This window comes from Pristiophorus japonicus, chromosome 7 (assembly GCF_044704955.1).
Source record: "Pristiophorus japonicus isolate sPriJap1 chromosome 7, sPriJap1.hap1, whole genome shotgun sequence".
Classification (NCBI taxonomy): domain Eukaryota; kingdom Metazoa; phylum Chordata; class Chondrichthyes; family Pristiophoridae; genus Pristiophorus; species Pristiophorus japonicus.
The window spans coordinates 164,327,562-164,346,555 of NC_091983.1; the positions used below are offsets into that span (position 1 = coordinate 164,327,562).

An 18,994-nucleotide genomic window follows, 5' to 3' on the forward strand; every position below is an offset into this window, starting at 1 on the left:
TAATGGTTATTTTCAGTATTATGGGTTAATAATTCTCTGGTAAGCTAGAGGGAGAAGAGTGTTTCTTGACATTTTAATAGAAGGGAGTGAAGGCGTTTCTCAGCTTCCTGCTAACTGGCTTTTGTTTCAGATTTGATATTTGGGACACCTAAACTTCACATGGTCTGTATTGAATACTAGGTTCAAAATAATTTTAATGCTGACTCCATAGCTCCGTTAAACAGGATGTATTCAAGTTGTGCAATGCAGTGTAGTTTTTGAGGCTAGTGTTCAGGGTGTAAGGGATACTAAAGTTATTTGGGGCTATGACTAAAGTTGTAACTTGGATACATTCTGCCTTTTTGTATTATCTCATTCCAACTTGGACTTTCTCCTCCTTTACTATTCTTAAACTTTCACAGTACAATTTGGTTAAGTGATTTCACTTGGGTGCAAAGCCTTTGTTTCCATTTAGAATCACATTAAATACAAATAAGTAAATAACATTGGTAGAAAAGTAATGCACATAAATACTAGAGTCATAGGGGCCGAAATTGTCCATTTCCTTAAGGACTGTTAACACCGAAAAAGCGTTGGCCATGCTGCGGAGTGCAATGGTCGCCGATTTTTCATGTAATGGCCGGCATTATCAAAATTTCACTCCTGCGGTATCCCGGCGGTGACCCGCTCCTAGCCCTACCGCTCCGCTGCAGCCGATTCATCCTAAGTATGTCATCACAGTGCGCACCGCTGATGGTTCCTCCCCCCGACGGCGAAATTCCGCCGAGAAAATCTTCCTCTCTCCGGGCAATGCCAAAAGTTGCTTTTCTAAGGCAATCTAGTGAGGCTGTGGTCTTCTAAAATGGCAGTGCGGGTCCCATTAAAGGGGAGGACGGACTGTCGCTGCCCCCATGTTTTATTTTTGTCGGCCGATTGCCATGTCAGGTCGACAATTACGCCCCCGGGTTCAGCCGGGCCGTCAACAAGCAGCCTGGCACCTCCTCTTGGGTGACCAGCTGGCCCAGTTGAAACTCTCCCTGGTGGCCCAGTGGACCGAAGTTTAAAAATCACACAGGCTCTCCCCTTTAAGTGATGCGGCGCCATGATGACTGACAGTGGCCGACACTACACCCTGCCCCAACTTCCGCCCCTCTGCTGTGCTCACCGCTGCACTATCGCCCCCATTATGAGCGATTTCTGGTCCACTGAAAAAAAAAGCCAAAGAGCGGAATTTCGCTCAAGAGGCGGTGGTGAAAACACAAGAAATGGGGTGGAAGCACCCCCTTTCCAGCGGTGGGCAATTTTAGCCCCATAGAGTCATAGAGTCATTACAGCACAGAAGGAGGTCATTCGGTTCATCGAGTCCATGTCAGCTCTCTGTCGAGCAATCCAGTCAGTCCCATTCCCCTGCTCTATCCCCGTAGCCCCGAGTTTATTTCCCTGAAGTGCCTATCCAATTTCCTTTTGAAATCATTAATCATCTCTGCTTCCACCACCCTCGTCGGCAGCGAGTTCCAGGTCATTACCACTCGCTGCGTAAAAAGGTTCTTCCCCACATCTCCCCTGTACCTCTTGCCCAAAACCTTAAATCTGTGACCCCTCATCCGAGAATGAAAATGCATAATCAATGTTAACTTACTGTTTTATGTGACAAGCTACCTTACTGCTAAATGGCCAATTGTACTTATTTTGCTGTTATTTCATTTTCTCCCCATACTTGTCTTCTGAAAGTAGCAACATGGGTGCACAGTTGCATCTGCAGCAGCTCCCACCCATGCCTCACTCAAGGACTTGCTCTCTTACACATGAACATGGATAGTGAATGCCCTATTGGACTCATGCTTGTGGGATTGAGCCTAAACCAGTTCTCCTCCAACTACCACACATGTATTTCTATCAGGAATCACCAAAATATGATATGAAGTGGGAACCCTGGCCAGTGCTCACTTTATCTAACTCGAAGACGCTAAAGCTAATTATACATCATCATCATAGGCAGTCCCTCGGAATCGAGGAAGACTTGCTTCCACTTTTTAAGTGAGTTCTTTGGTGGCTGAACAGTCCAATACGAGAGCCACAGACTCTGTCACAGGTGAGACAGATAGTCATTGAGGGAAGGGGTGGACGGGACTGGTTAGCCGCATGTTCTTTCCGCTGCCTGCATTTGATTTCTGCATGCTCTCGGCGTTGAGATTCGAGGTGCTCAGTGCCCTCTTGGATGCCCTCTTAGGGCGGTCTTGGGTCAGGGACTCCCAAGTGTCAGTGGGGATGTTGCACTTTATCAGGGAGGCTTTGACGGTGTCCTTGTAGCATTTCCGCTGCCCACCATTGGCTTGTTTGCCATGAAGGAGTTCCAAGTAGAGCACTTGCTTTGGGAATCTCGTGCCTAGCATGCAAACTATGTGGCTTGCCCAGCGGAGCTGATCGAGTGTGGTCAGTGCTTCAATGATGGGGATGTTAGCCTGGACGAGGGCACTGATGTTGGAGCGCCTGTCCTCCCAGGGGATTTGTAGGATCTTGTGGAGACATCCCCAGTGATTCCACTGCTGAGATCAACAAAATTAGCATAGATAAAGAATCGATTCTGCAGCCTTTCTGACATGTAAAATTTCAGTGCCACATATCCAATGAATAATCAGGGAGACTTAGGACACCTAGAACCCTTTTATTTAATGCACTGAGGAACTAGATAATATATTCAGAACATTTTCGACTGATTTTTTTTCCCCTTGGTAACAATTCTACCAATGAATAGATTCTGCGGCGTCAAATTTCTGCTTGTTTCCGTTAGTTATATCAGTGCAATCCGGGCAAAATTGTCCAAAACAGCCCAAGAGATCGGTGAATTTTAAATTGAGTTATGCCCAAAACCACTTACGCTCGTGTTTTCCGTGATGTTTTGTGTTGCTTCAAGATTCAATTCGTCCAAAACTAGCCACGCCCCCAGGTCAAAATTGCGAGATTCCACCGATTGTACTGATTCGGAAAAGTTCTTTAAATTGCCATCATTTTCTTGGGCGCACAGGCACTAGTAGCACGTTTTTAAAGTTTTATTCATATAAAAAAATATTTAATTTACTAAGAAACTGACTAATGTACACCAATGAAACTATTAAATGGTTCAGTATAGTGTCTTTAAATCATTTGCAGTGATTTTAAATCAGGTTTCTTGCAGGTGGAGGGCTGGACACCCTTATTGAAAATGCTTATTTTTGTTGATAAACCCATTTTCAGCTGAATTAATAAAACTGCACCAGGTTACCATTCATAAATACATCAAGGAATATTCAAAAAATAAACGGTTATGTTCTGTTTAACTACCCGATTGCACTGGTTCATGGAAGATTTTACATTTGAATATGCACATGAGTTTGAGAGAAAACTTGAAGTATAATCTAACCAGCGAAATTCCAAGATCATTTTGGGTGCAATTTCTCACTTGCCTCAATGTTCTCAGATCCCCTTTCCACATTGCTCCTGCATACCAGAGCTATCCCTGTGCTATCTGACCCTAGACCTTTTTCCAACTTCTCCCAGGTACCAGGGTGGATTAATGAATGTCCCTGATAATAATACTTGGAATAAAACCCCTGTTCCTACAAATCAAAAGAACATGAGCTGGTATAATTATGAAGATTAACTTTTGAAGAAGTGGTCACTGAAAGAATTTATTTATGCACAAACATGTGACTTACATGTGTTCATTGCTTCTTTATGATGTGTGTGTATGCATTCAACTGTGTATGTCTTACAATTATGGCCTTTTCCCAAATGTTTTGTCTTGATTTCATGACAAATGGATAGCTTCATGTTGTGTATGGATTAGCATGCCTTGGATTAACAATTAACCTCGAATTACAATATTTAGTTCACGGGAGTTCATATGGGATGCCCACCATGTTCTCCTGTCAAATATTGAACTATCTGAGCTTGAAGTAGCTAATTATTCATGTTGGTTTATTCTTCAGAGTGAAAAAATGGGAAACTAAGTCTAGTGGCCTTGCAAATAACTATTAACTTGTTATTTTTTGTCTAGGTTAGAAGATGGAAGAAGAGTAACAGATTCAACCCAGAAAAAATGTTGGCAATAAAGACAGATGATCTGGATTCCTGTGCATCTCAGATGGGCAAAGTCCCTAAATTAGCAGCTCAGTCATGCATAATGGAATGTCACTGTTGCCAAGGGAATATTGCCCATAAATCTGATGGATCATGGGAAACCAGAAAGAGCTCCAAGGTATAGCAGCTAAAATTGTACAACCCTCATTTAAGGAGGAACTGTCTTTATCAAAATTGTATGACATTTTTTTGTTTGTGAAAGAAGAGCCTTATAATGTTACCGGCAACTGATACCATAATGTGGGTCACTGCCATTTCTCTCACTGAGTCATAGGTTTGCAAACAAGAAAGAACTTGCATTTATATAAAGCCTTTCATGTCCTTAGGGCAGTCAATTAATCACTTTTGAAGTGCAATCACTGTTGATTTATAGGCAAATGCAGCAGCCAATTTATTCATAATAGAACCCCACAATTAACAATGAGATAAATGATCAGTTAATTTGTTTTGGTGGTGTTAGTTGAAGGATGACTGTTAGCCAGCACACTTTGGGTGATAGTGTAACATGGGCAATGTCGATTCAGTTGCTTGTGTGCATCTCTCCTGAAAATCAGGATAAATGTATAACTTGCGGTTGTAATCCCCATTTTACACTATTAGTCAAAGTCAAAATTACCCCCAGGAACATTTCTTGCACTTCTTCAAATAGGACTATGGGATTTTTTATTTTCATGTGAACAGGCATATAGGGTCTTAGTTTAACACTGAATCCAAAAGATGGCATCCTCGACAATGCAGCACTCCCTCAGTACTGCACTTAAATGTCAGCTCAGATTTTCCAGGATTTTCTGCCAAAGTTAAAGTGGAAAACCCTCATGGAAATTGAGCCCTTTTCTAGTCAAGTCCTGGAAGGGGTCTAGAATCGATAACCTTCAGACTCAGAGGTGAGAGTGCTACTTTACTAATCTGACCTTGAAACAAACAAGAAAAGGGTTTCCAAACATTTTTTCATGAAGGTGGTGTCCTCTGTTTCCATTATTTATGATGTTGTATGATCTGTTCCTGGCTTACATAGGATTCCATAGGATATACAATACATAAGAACATAAGAACATAAGAATTAGGAACAGGAGTAGGCCATCTAGCCCCTCGAGCCTGCTCCGCCATTCAACAAGATCATGGCTGATCTAGCCGTGGACTCAGCTCCACTTACCCGCCCGCTCCCCGTAACCCTTAATTCCCTTATTGGTTAAAAATCTATCTATCTGTGATTTGAATACATTCAATGAGCTAGCCTCAACTGCTTCCTTGGGCAGAGAATTCCACAGATTCACAACCCTCTGGGATAAGAAATTCCTTCTCAACTCGGTTTTAAATTGGCTCCCCCGTATTTTGAGGCTGTGCCCCCTAGTTCTAGTCTCCCCGACCAGTGGAAACAACCTCTCTGCCTCGGATCTTGTCTATCCCTTTCATTATTTTAAATGTTTCTATAAGATCACCCCTCATCCTTCTGAACTCCAACGAGTAAAGACCCAGTCTACTCAATCTATCATCATAAGGTAACTCTCTCATCTCCGGAATCAGCCTAGTGAATTGTCTCTGTACCCTCTTCAAAGCTAGTATATCCTTCCTTAAGTAAGGTGACCAAAACTGCATGCAGTACTCCAGGTGCGGCCTCACCAATACCCTATACAGTTGCAGCAGGACCTCCCTGCTTTTGTACTCCATCCCTCTCGCAATGAAGGCCAACATTCCATTCGCTAACTTTTTGGGATTCATGCACAAGGACCCCCAGGTCCCTCTGCACCGCAGCATGTTGTAATTTCTCCCCATTCAAATAATATTCCCTTTTACTGTTTTTTTTTTCCAAGGTGGATGACCTCACATTTTCCGACATTGTATTCCATCTGCCAAACCTTAGCCCATTCGCTTAACCTATCTAAATCTCTTTGCAGCCTCTCTGTGTCCTCTACACAACCCGCTTTCCCACTAATCTTTGTATCATCTGCAAATTTTGTTACACTACACTCTGTCCCCTCTTCCAGGTCATCTATGTATATTGTAAACAGTTGTGGTCCCAGCACCGATCCCTGTGGCACACCACTAACCACCGATTTCCAACCCGAAAAGGACCCATTTATCCTGACTCTCTGCTTTCTGTTAGCCAGCCAATTCTCCGCGTACCTTTATCTTCTGCAGTAACCTTTTGTGTGGCACCTTATCAAATGCCTTTTGGAAATCTAAATACACCACATCCATCGGTACACCTCTATCCACCATGCTCGTTATATCCTCAAAGAATTCCAGTAAATTAATTAAACATGATTTCCCCTTCATGAATCCATGTTGCGTCTGCTTGATTGCACTATTCCTATCTAGATGTCCCGCTCTTTCTTCCTTAAATGATAGCTTCAAGCATTTTCCCCACTACAGATGTTAAACTAACCGGCTTATAGTTACCTGCCTTTTGTCTGCCCCCTTTTTTAAACAGAGGCGTTACATTAGCTGCTTTCCAATCCGCTGATACCTCGCCAGAGTCCAGAGAATTTTGGGAGATTATAACGAATGCATCTGCTATAACTTCCGCCATCTCTTTTAATACCCTGGGATGCATTTCATCCGGACCAGGGGACTTGTGTACCTTGAGTCCCATTTGCCTATCCAGCACTACCTCCCTAGTGATAGTGATTATCTCAAGGTCCTCCCTTCCCACAGTCCCGTGACCAGCAATTTTTGGCATGGTTTTTGTGTCTTCCACTGTGAAGACCGAAGCAAAATAATTGTTTAAGATCTCAGCCATTTCCACATTTCCCATTATTAAATCCCCCTTCTCATCTTCTAAGGGACCAACATTTACTTTAGTCACTCTTTTCCGTTTTATATATCTGTAAAAGCTTTTACTATCTGTTTTTATGTTTTGCGCAAGTTTACCTTCGTAATCTATCTTTCCTTTCTTTGTTGCTTTCTTCGTCATTCTTTGCTGTCGTTTAAAATTTTCTCAATCTTCTAGTTTCCCACTAACCTTGGCCACCTTATACGCATTGGTTTTTAATTTGATACTCTCCTTTATTTCCTTGGTTATCCACGGCTGGTTATCTCTTCTCTTACGGCCCTTCTTTTTCACTGGAATATATTTTTGTTGAGCACTATGAAAGAGCTCCTTAAAAGTCCTCCATTGTTCTTCAAATGTGCCACCGTTTAGTCTGTGTTCCCAGTCTACTTTAGCCAACTCTGCCCTCATCCCACTATAGTCCCCTTTGTTTTAGCATAGTACGCTCGTTTGAGACACTACTTCCTCACCTTCAATCTGTATTACAAATTTAACCATACTGTGATCACTCATTCCGAGAGGATCTTTTACTCGGAGATCGTTTATTATTCCTGTCTCATTACACAGGACCAGATCTAAGATAGCTTGCTCCCTTATAGGTTCTGTAACATACTGTTCTAAGAAACAATCCCGTATGCATTCTATGAATTCCTCCTCCAGGCTACCCCGTGCGATTTGATTTGACCAATCGATATGTAGGTTAAAATCAAGGGTATAATGGAGGCATGTGAAAAAGGAACGGCAGTAATCATGATTACTGCCGTTCCTTTTTCACATGCCTCCATTATTCCCTTGATTATTGCCCGCCCCACCGTGAAGTTATTATTTGGGGGCCTATAAACTACGCCCACCAGTGACTTTTTCCCCTTACTATGTCTAACCTCCACCTACAATGATTCAACATTTTGTTCATTAGAGCCAATATCATCTCTCACAACTGCCCTGATATCATCCTTTATTAATAGAGCTACCCCACCTCCTTTCCCTTCTTGTCTATCTTTCCGAATTGCCAAATACCCCTGTATGTTTAATTCTCAGTCTTGGCCCCCCTGCAACCACATTTCTGTAATGGCCACCAAATCATACCCATTTGTAATGATTTGTGCCATCAACTCATTTACTTTATTTCGAATGCTGCGTGCGTTTAGGTAGAGTGTTTTAATACAAATTTTTAAACCATGATTTTTAGTTTTGACCCCTCCTGCATCCCCTTTATATGCATACATATTGTCCCTTCCTATCACCTTGTGGTTTACACTTACTCCAGTGCTGCTCTGCTCTGTTGCCTCCTGCCTTTTGCATTCTTTCTTGGGGTCCTGTTCATTTGAGCTCTCACCCACTCTAACTAGCTCAGAGCCCTCTCCTGGGTTCCGAATACTCCTTGCATTGAGGCACCAAGCTTTCATGCTTGCCTTTTTATTATACTTTGACCCTTTAGAATTTTGCTCCACAGTGGCCTTTTTTGTTCTTTGCCTTGGGTTTCTCTGCCCTCCACTTTTACTCATCTCCTTTCTGTCTTTTGCTTTTGTCTCCATTTTGTTTCCCTCGGTCTCCCTGCATTGGTTCCCATCCCCCTGCCATATTAGTTTAACTCCTCCCCAACAGCACTAGCAAACACTTCCCCTAGGACATTGGTTCCGGTCCTGCCCAGGTGCAGACCGGCTGGTTTGTACTGGTCCCACCTCCCCCAGAACCGGTTCCAATGCCACAGGAATTTGAATCCCTCCCTGCTGCACCACTGTTCAAGCTACGTATTCATCTGAGCTAGCCTGCGATTCCTACTCTGACTAGCTCGTGGCACTGGTAGCAATCCCGAGATTACTACTTTTGAGGTCCTACTTTTTAATTTAGCTCCTAGCTCCTTAAATTCGTCTTGTAGGACCTCATCCCTTTTTTTACCTATATCATTGGTACCAATGTGCACCCCGACAACTGGCTGTTCACCCTCCTTTTTCAGAATGTCCTCCACCTGCTCCGAGACATCCTTGACCCTTGCACCAGGGAGGCAACATACCATCCTGGAGTCTCAGTTGCTGCCGCAGAAACACCTATCTATTCCCCTTACCATTGAATCCCCTATCACTATCACTCTCCCACTCTTTTTCCTGCCCTCCTGTGCAGCAGAGCCAGCCACAGTGCCATGAACTTGGCTGCTGCTGCCCTCCCCTGATGAGTCATCCCCGTCAACAGTACTCAAAGTGGTGTATCTGTTTTGCAGGGGGATGACCACAGGGGACCCTTGCACTTCCTTCCTTGCACTGCTCTTCCTGCTGGTGTTCCATTCCCTAACTGGCTGTGGACCCTTCACTTGCGGTAAGACCAACTCGCTACACGTGCTACTCACGTCATTCTCAGCATCGTGGATGTTCCAGAGTAAATCCACCCTCAGCTCCAATTCCGCAACGCGGACCATCAGGAGCTGGATACACTTCCCGCACACATAGTCGTCAGGGACACCGGAAGTGTCCCTGAGTTCCCACATGGTACAGGAGGAGCATATCACGTGACCGAGCTCTCCTGCCATGACTTATCCCTTAGATACACTTAAATTGGCAACAACAATGCTAAAGTTTACTCACTGTTATAGAAGAGAAAAAAGAAAAACTACTCACCAATCACCAGCCAATCATTTACCCCCTTGCCTGTGACGTCATCTTTCTGTTTCTTTCTACTTCTTTTTTGCCTTCTCCCTGTAGCTGCACAAGCCACGTCCCTCCACGCACCTCCTCGACGCTGCTCCCAACTGCTGCTGCGTTGGGCCTTTATAGGCCTCTCTCCGACCCCGGACTCACGCCTCAGCGATGCACCTCCCGACTGCTGAACTCGCGGCCTTTATAGGCCTCTCTCCGACCCCGGACTCACGCCTCAGTGACGCACCTACAGAAAAAGGCCATTCGGCCTAACCAGTGCATGTCAGTGTTTATGCTCCACTCGAGCCTCCTCCCGTCTTTCCTCATCTAAATCTATCAGCATAACCCTCCATTCCCTTCTCCCTCATATGCTTGTCTAGCCTTCCCTTAAATGCATCTATAATATTCACTTCAACCACTCCCTGTGGTAGGCGAGTTCCACATTCTCACCACTCTTTGGGTAAAGAAGTTTCTTCTGAACTCCTGATTGCATTTCTTGGTGACTATCTTATATTGATCGCCTCTAGTTATGCTCTTCCCCACAAGTGGGAACATTCTCTCTGCAGCCACTCTATCAAAACCTTTCATAATTTTAAAGCCCTTTATTAGGTCTTGTTGAGTCTGAACATGGGTGTAGAACTATTTATGTTGTACTGCCTTTGAGAGCCATAATTTGCATATAATATCGTCAGGAGTCTTATATAGTTTATTAATGAAGGGATTATAAACATTGCCTTTAAGTTAATGAGTAAGTGTTACAGTCAAGCATGATTTTATTTAATATTTATATATTTATCAGAAAATATTTAAGCAAAGTGATATAATAATCTAGGTTAAATATATACACCAAACAAGACATAAAAGCCAAGTTATCCCAAGAGTTGCTAATTTACAACTTGTGTGTGAACCTAGATACATATCTATTGTTTTAACCAGGCAATCTGGTGGCTAATTGGTCCTGAGTGGCCCTGACCAGATTTAATTATGTTCCAAAGGATAGGTGGGTGTTATTTTCTTTGATGTATCCATGTTAGTTTAGCTTTTATGAATCTGCACTCCTTGGGGACAGAGCTTTCCGGAGGTCGGTCCGTCTCTGCAGGTGTGCAGCAAATGTATTAAATGTATCCAGTTATCTGTTAATGAAGTGAATTATTTAGAAATGATCAGAAATTAATTTTGCACATGGGGGTGAAAACAAGAGAATTGGGCTGGATTTTAACTATCGGGTGGCCTGCTGGTGGAGTGCGCCAGCTGGCAAACCCAATAGTGCCAGTGGGGGTCCCGGTCCATTTAGAGGGCCAGGCCTTAATATATAGGGGCAGGCTTTGGGTGCCAAACAGCTGTCCCGAGGCAGCTTGCCAGCGCAATATCAGGTGACCTAAATGTATATGTCTGGTTCTTGTGATTTCTAGGCAATCAGTGTAAGCCAATTACAGCTTGATTGTCATATCTGACAAAGCCCAAGAGAATACTATAGACCATTACCAGAATGAATTGTCATCTGAATATATTAATTTGCAGTGATTTATATTTCTATCTAAATTCTAACAGAAATATAATTCACCTTGTACCAATGGACACAGCCACATTGGTCTTGTCTACCATCAGGAACTTGATTACTTGCAATCAGGGATTTCCTATTGAAGAGTGGAGGAAGTGAATCCCCTCCTGGATGGGCCATGTTCTTTCATAAATGTTAATTTGATATTCCATTTAATGTGGTGGGCCACACCAAAATGACCCAGAGTAATGTCTCAGCCTATCACACAAGATTGATTTTTTGCTATTGAAGAATAGTGACATTTGTTTTATACAAACTTCAATGATTTAAAGTGCTGAGGTAAGCTGGCTAGCTCATGAATAATTTGATTTAAGTGCAACCGGCTCTGCTAATAATTTAATATATACTTTGAAAGAGGGGATTTGAGAATAGATTATGCAGATGTACACTGGAGGATCCTAAAGCGAGCCTTGCCTTGAGATTTATCAATGTCAGCAGCAAATACTTCCATGTACTTTGACAAACTTCACCAGCACCAGAACAAAGATTGTAACAAAGATAAATTGGCCATCCCTTGTGTAAACATAGGGCCCGAAATTCAGTACCGCTGGAAAGCTGGTGCTCCCCCCACCTTTTTGTGACCATTAGCGCCGAAATTTTTTCATGGCTGGGCCACCCCATATTCAGCTCCAAAAGTGAGCAAATGGGTTCCAGCGCTAATGAACCCTTCCAAAGTGGATTTTTTTAGCGGTGTGTCTGTTTTAATTTGAGCGTTATCACCTTTGAGAAATTCAGCATGCAGGTAAGGGTTTCTAATGAGCTAGCTGCTCTCTGGCCTTTTTAAAGGCCAGGGTTTGCAGCAAGGCCCTGAGCGGGGAAGGAGTTTGGAAGGATGGCTGGTGTAAGAGGTGCAAGGAGAGTCAATAGGTTTACTGATATGGAGCTGGAGACACTGATGGACGGTGTGGAGGACAGAAGAAGAATATTGTTTCCTGACGTGGGGAGACCTGGCAGACAGGCAGTACATAATGCATGGAGGGAGATTGCAGGGGAGGTGTCAGGCACCTTCATACATGTGAGGATGCACCCTCCCAGGAGGGTGCTGGCCAGTCTGCACCCGGCCCTTCCAGGGTGGCGATGGGTTGATGCCTCCTAGCTCTGGGGCGACAGGGATCCTCCTCCTCCTGCGCCTCCTCCTTCCTCCTCAGGTGGTACTGCTGGCTCGACCTCCAGCGGCTGTCCCCTCATGATGGCCAGGTTGTGCAGCATGCAGCAGACCATGACGATTATGGAGACCCATTGAGGAGAGTACTGCAAGGTGCCACCAGATTGGTCCAGGCACCGGAATCTCTGCTTCAGTATGCCTCTGCACTGTTCAATGATGCACCTGGTAGCACAATGAGCGTCATGTTATGCATGCTCTGGCGCTGTCCTGAGGTTCCACAGAGGAGTAAGCAGCCAGGTGGACAGGGGATATCCTTTGACCCCGCAATCCTGATTCGGGCCGGTGAAGATGGCAGGCACACTGGTCTGGCATAAAATAAGCGAATCATGGCTGCTGCCTCCCTTGCCCACTGCCTGTCCGCACGGTGCTGATGGTGACGCCTTCTCCTTCATGCCCCCCTGCTTCTGAGCAGGTGTACCAGATGTCGCCCTCCCAACGCTCCTCCTATCCTCAGGGTGAACCCTGCCAAGCAGGTCTCTGCAGTCCACAGGACTCCACTAAAGAGTCAGACCTGAAAGTTGTACAAAATACAGGGGTATGTGCAAACCTGAGCAGCACTCAGCAGGTTTAATGAAGCCAAAACAATTAATAAAATTATATCAAAAGCTAAATACTGTGGACCATGGGAAATGAAATAAAAAAATTAATAATGAATAAACCTATATGAAAAGCTAAATACTATGAATGCTGGTAAATGAAATAAAAACACTAATAATTAATAAAACGATATCAAACGATAAATACTGCGGATGCTGGAAAATGAAATAAAAACACTAATAAGTAATAAAACTTTTTACCTACCAAAGAGCCCCAGTGGTGTCGCGTTCGAGCACCGTATCAAAAACCTAGCGGGGGCACTGCGGGAAAAGTCTTACCTTTTTTTCGGTGAATTTCAGTGTCCTGGTGCTTTACAGCAGCCTGCACGCTGCAGAGCTCACTGCTGGAAACTCACTTTTACAGCGGCTTCACCGCGCTGTTTCCGGTGGAAGTGTACAGTGCTCAAACCCTCCCCGAGCTGAATATGGCTCGGGGAGGGAAAAGTACCCCACCGCGGTGGCCGATCAATTTTGTCGATCGACCGCCCAAACTCTGTGGTAGCCGTCCCTTCGGAGACAGTGAATTTCAGGCCCATAGTGTCATGGTATCATGGTGAATCTAAAAAGAATTGACTTGTTAAAATAAAAAAAAGATTGAAACAGATAAATGGGAGAAAAAGATGGATAATTCTGAAATATCTGATTTTTATTTGCTAGCACTGACGTCTAGCAATGTTATGTAAATAGTCTAAAAACAATACTATCAACATAGAAACATAGAAACATAGAAAATAGGTGCAGGAGCAGGCCATTCGGCCCTTCAAGCCTGCACCGCCATTCAATGAGTTCATGGCTGAACATGCAACCTCAGTACCCCATTAGTCACTGCCTGCCATTCTGAAAAGTACCCATTTACTCCTACTCTTTGCTTCCTGTCTGACAACCAGTTCTCAAAGCCTATCTTTTCAGTTTTAGACACAATCATAAATATTAATCCTGACAGTGATGTTTTGTAGTTAGAAGTACAAATATCAGGCTTTATGCTTTATTTGTTAAACTGATTGGACAACTTAGGGACAATTTTCCTGACCTATGTCCCTGGGAAAGGCCAAGTTCCTGCACAGAGGTCAGTGAAACGGGATGGAGACCTCGTTCATTGGATCACTACCCATTTTCCATAGCCAAGGAATGACAGGTCTTTCCTGAGGACAGAGCTGGCCCTGTGCCTGTAGTGTCACAGGTCCATAAGAGCTAAGCAAATGAGCCGAGAAAGAGCTTCCCCAGCCCACCAACACATTTTCTGAGAGTATCACCTGCCCAGTTTCAGGTGTGGTGGCACCCAGAAAATATGGTACTGTGGCCTGCCATCAAACCCCTGTTGACTGGAGGGTCCATGAGGCATCCTGGGGGCAGGTTGAAGATGGTCATGAAGGTCGATTTTTGTAGCTTGTAACTTTCCTGCCCCTGCTGCCCTAGGCCTTGCTGGGGGTTTAGACGACACCGGGAATGTCCTGTTTGAGCCTATGCAATGTGGACAGTGGATATTAGAAAGTCCATTTTTTAATTTGTTCTTGAGATGTGGGTGACATTGGCAAGGCAATATTTATTGCCCATCCCTACTTACCCTAAGGTCAGACCAGATGGGGGTGGCAGGATCCTTGAACGAGTTCAATATTTATGACAATCAGCAAATCTCGATAATTACCCATAAACTATCAGAGTGCTTGACCTTAACATGGCCACACACCATATCCCACTGAATAATAGTTCCACCAGTTGGAGTACAGCGCCAGTTAGAGGGATGAAGCTTCAACAGCAGCTGCTTGTATCTCTTCAGCCCAGTCATAAGCAACAAACCCTGGATATATAAACATATGATATTGTACAGGCCTCTGGGTGATGCAACTGTCAATAGATGAAGAAGACCAAATACTGGAGCTATTAACAGTGGTAGCTGATGATCAGACGCGCGAGAAACTAACTACAAATATTGAGTTATCTCCATTCATCATCCTAGGCGGTCCCTCAAACGAGGATGACTTGCTTCCACGAGAGTTCACAGATGTTTCAATGAAAGACCCGAAGTTCCAGTTCTGAACTCAAGTTCAGGGGTTGGAAGATGCCTGTGCGTGAATTTTTTTTAACGTATGATGACCGTTGCATATCAGCCACCACACGGGCTTGACAGAGCTAGGCCTTTATCCAGTGGCAAGGATTAACCAGGATGACTGGAGACCTGCTTTGCTGCACAGACCTAGTGCGCACATGTATCGCAGTGTGGGCAGGTCCGTGCTGCCCCTGGCCTCTCGGCTCTTCTGGGCCCCGTACCCTCATTCGCCGCACTTCTGCTATGATGTTCCAGGGCCCAGCGCTCCAGCTCTATTTCCAGTAGTGACACATTGAAGTGAGTAGCCCCATACTAAACAATTCAGACAAAAGATCTCTTGTAATCAATAAGGAGCAACTAATTCATCTACAAGCAATTGCCAGCTAGAATATTCCAAACGCTTTATCACCAAGAAAGCCCAATCTGCATTTTAGCACATTTTCTTTGCAATAAATGAATACCTATTGTTGGTCGATAATCCTTTTTGATCTGTAGACAAGACATCAGAAATACTCCACCCCCAACACCCCCACCCCAACAAGCTCCATTCCTGAGTCAGTAATGGTGTCACCCACCTTATTTCCTCCTTAACGAGAGCCAATGTTGCCTCGGGCTCACATACTGTGTGCTGCAGCTGGTATTATTACATGTCTATTCAGCACGTATCACTGATCCATGAATTTGGTTTTAATACATTTAATTGAAACCAGATTTCACTCTGCACACAATTCTAAACATCCTGTAGGGCATGAAAATGCTGACAAGGTAAAATGAAAGTATATCTTGTGGGAGTGATGACTCATTGAGGCGTCCTTATTTCATCCTTCCCTATTTGCTTTCTATTCTAGATGTTCTATATACTCAGTTCTTACAATAGGCTTTACTGTGTTATATTGTTCTTCTGTAAATTGATATTGAAAAGACAAAAGTATCTGGAAATGAGCAAATGGGTATATGGGAATTGGTTGCAGTAGGAATTAAATTTGAGCATGCCATTTCCCCTCCATTCCTGTCCCAGTTCGATTTCAGCACAACTGTTTTTTCTGGTGGCCAAATAGCCATGCCTGAATCATGTTGGAGCCAGATATATTCCAGCCTCTACGCTCTCCAATCTTGGCCTTTACCCTCTCTCCCGATCATAGCTACACTCCTTCCTGATCACCCACTTCCCGGATGCTCTGCTTCCTTTTAAGGAGTTACCCAAGGGCTGCTGCTTGTGTCACAGTGGCTCGATCTTCAAGTTGTCTTCTCCAGCTATCTGCGTGGGGCTGCCTATTAGATGTCCGCATCTCACTGACGCAGATGATAATGAAACCTGAGGCCCAATATTACGTGCACCTGAAGCCCATCTATTTAGGCGTAGGGAGTTTACCCTGGGACCCCTGTGTGCCCACCCTCACATTTTTAGGCCATTGTTTGTTGAAAGAAAAGTGTGATTGGAGGGAGCAAATCACTCCATTTGGAACTGGCTGATGCATTGAAGCCAAGTGGTAAATTCCTCAGGTTTACAATAAAGATGAACTCAAAGTGACAAAAACACTTGGAGCTGAGCCACATTTTCACCTTTATTGTTGAATTCAACAGTAATAAAAATACTTCCAATCTGGGTCTGAGTTTTCATGGGCTTGGATCTGTTTAGTTGCTTATACCGTCAGTCCTGGAACACTTAGTTCTGATTTGAATTTAATGGGCTGGTGTTAGTTTTGGGGCAGAACAAAGGAACAAACTGAGCCAGGCAACATTAGAAATATTCCGCAAAGTGGGATGCCACAGGCATAATTAACGAGAATAGTATTAACACAAGCAGAGGGAAGAAAACTATGAAATTGTCAGTGTACAATTAAATCACGTAAGGTAACTGCATAATCTTGGACCTGGCGAAGAACAGCATGAAATTAATAAACACAAAACATCCTAAAGGGTGCAAATAGGATATTTTGTTATTCAAAATAATATTGTACCAAGTTCCTTTGAACTGAATACTATTGCCTTGATTTTAACTGGGGGTGAGCGGTGAACGTGAGGTGAGGCTCGGCTCAGCCCGGCCCAGACTGGCCCGGCTTGCCAACGTGAGGTCTGGGCCATTTTAACTCCCAGGCCTCATTTAAATATACCAGGCCTGACTACCGCCCAAAGCAGGTGTCAATGACATCAGACTGGTGGATGAGAGTCAGATGAGATTGGCCGGAGACCTGCGGGAATGGTTGCTGGCAGTCAGATAAGTCGTGGCGAGCAGGGTGGGATGGGAGGAGGGGTGAGTAGGCAGTTGCCGTCGGGGGAACCCCCTGACAGCAATCACTTAACTCCCTCTTCACCACCTGTAATGTATTTGCTTCATGGGTTCTTTGCTTAAGAATTCATAGCAACACATTGCTATTAAGAACTAATTGTTTTATTAACAAAGGTTCAACAACCGCACTGAACATTACCAGTTCATCCACTAGGCTCACAACTGCATATCTCATCGTGGATGACCTAGACCCAACTGACTGGGGTTTTATTGAGTCCTGTGACCATCACATGACTGGCTAAGCCACTTACAATGCAACAGCTCTACAACTATTTTGAGCATAACTTTAAATCAAGGGCCCCCTTTTGGTAAGGGCACTAGAACCCACAAATTTCCAAATAAAACTTTATAGAAAACTTAAATCAAATTAAAATTTGGTTGCTGGGGTAATGATGCACTCCAGTCCCACCTCTCGCGGAAGGCCGCGAACGTACCGGTGGACACCGCGTGCTCCATCGCCAGGGATACCCTGGCGTGAATGTAGCCACAGAAAAGAGGCAGGCGATCGGGCTGAACAACCCCCTCGACTGCCCGCTACCTGAACCTATTAATAACCATCTTGGCCAGGCCTAGGAGCAGTCCTACGAGGAGGCTCTCCACACCGGGTACTCAAAGATCAGGAGTGTGGGACTGAAGTGCAGCCAAAAGTCGAGGACCAGCCCCTTCAAATAATGGAATAGGGGCTGCAACCTCACACATAGCACGTAAACGTGGAACACGGACTCCTCCAGACTATAGAAATTGCAGGTGCAACAGCTCTACAAACCTGTGAACATTGTCACAAATGCGTACATTACACCATCCAAAGATTCCTTGAAGACCAGGAGGACCAGGAGTGCTCCTCCAGACCCAACAAAGACATAATTTTAAAGAAAAATGTTCGTCCCTCTCCTGGGCCTGCTCCTTCATGTCTGGTGCTGCTGGTAAGGGCGGCTCCAGGCACTGAATGCGGCTGACCAGCGTTAAAATGTATTCGGAGTCTGAATGACATCATTAGGCCCTGAATTTAGAATTTCTGTGAGCGCCTCCCCTACCTGGTGCAAGGGCCTCACTGACTCGCCAGAACGCGCCTGTTAATATGGCACTTAGCCAGTGAGCATCAGGTGACTAGGTCACTGCAAGGGTTTTGAATCCCCATACACATGCACTGTTCTTGTCGGGCACAGGTGGATTAAAATCGAGGGTGTACATTCTGCCATTATCAGTGCATAAACATTCAAATGGTTCATCTGAAATTCCTTTGACTACTGTTTTAACTGAGGTGTTAACTTATTTATTTTAGCAGATTAGAGACTCTATTAAAATGGCAGGCAAAGGAATTTTAAATGTGTCATCCAGCAGACAACCTGCTCATTGACACGAAAGCAAAATACTGCGGATGCTAACTGGCTCCAAAGCTAATCACAGCCTTGATCCAGAGATGGACACAAGAGCTAAATGTCAGAGGAGAGATGAGGTTAGCTGCCCTCAATATCAAGTCAGTACTTAAACAAGTACAGTACCAACAACAAACTCTAGCTAACCTGAGGTTGATGGGTGTCAAAGGGAGAGCCCTCCATTGTCTGGAGTTATACCTGAATCATGGGAAGTTCATCAGGATTGTCGGATGGCAGTCATCGCAGCCCCAAGACATTGCTGCAGGGGTTCCTCAGCATCTTTAGCTGCTTCATTAGTGTCCTTCCCTCCATCATGTCAAGAGTGGGGCTATTCTGCAATCTCATTCCTGATGCAGACATGTGCACCTTCCAGCCAATTATTGGCGATGAGGATCAAGAATCGTGGCTGATTTTTGTTCTCTTCCCTGGTGCAGGGTCACTTAGGTTAATTAGAGTCTTCC

The 18,994-nt window shown here is 44.3% G+C and overlaps 1 protein-coding gene across 1 annotated transcript in view; it reads left to right on the forward strand.

Annotated features, from left to right (window-relative positions):
• sgk1 (serum/glucocorticoid regulated kinase 1) overlaps positions 1-18,994 on the forward strand; it is a 136,288-nt gene that overhangs the window by 33,684 nt on the left and 83,610 nt on the right. Inside the window, exon 3 of the mRNA XM_070885505.1 lies at positions 4,016-4,216. Within this exon, the coding sequence (XP_070741606.1) occupies positions 4,016-4,216 (201 nt within the window). The remainder of the gene's footprint in view (positions 1-4,015; positions 4,217-18,994) is intronic.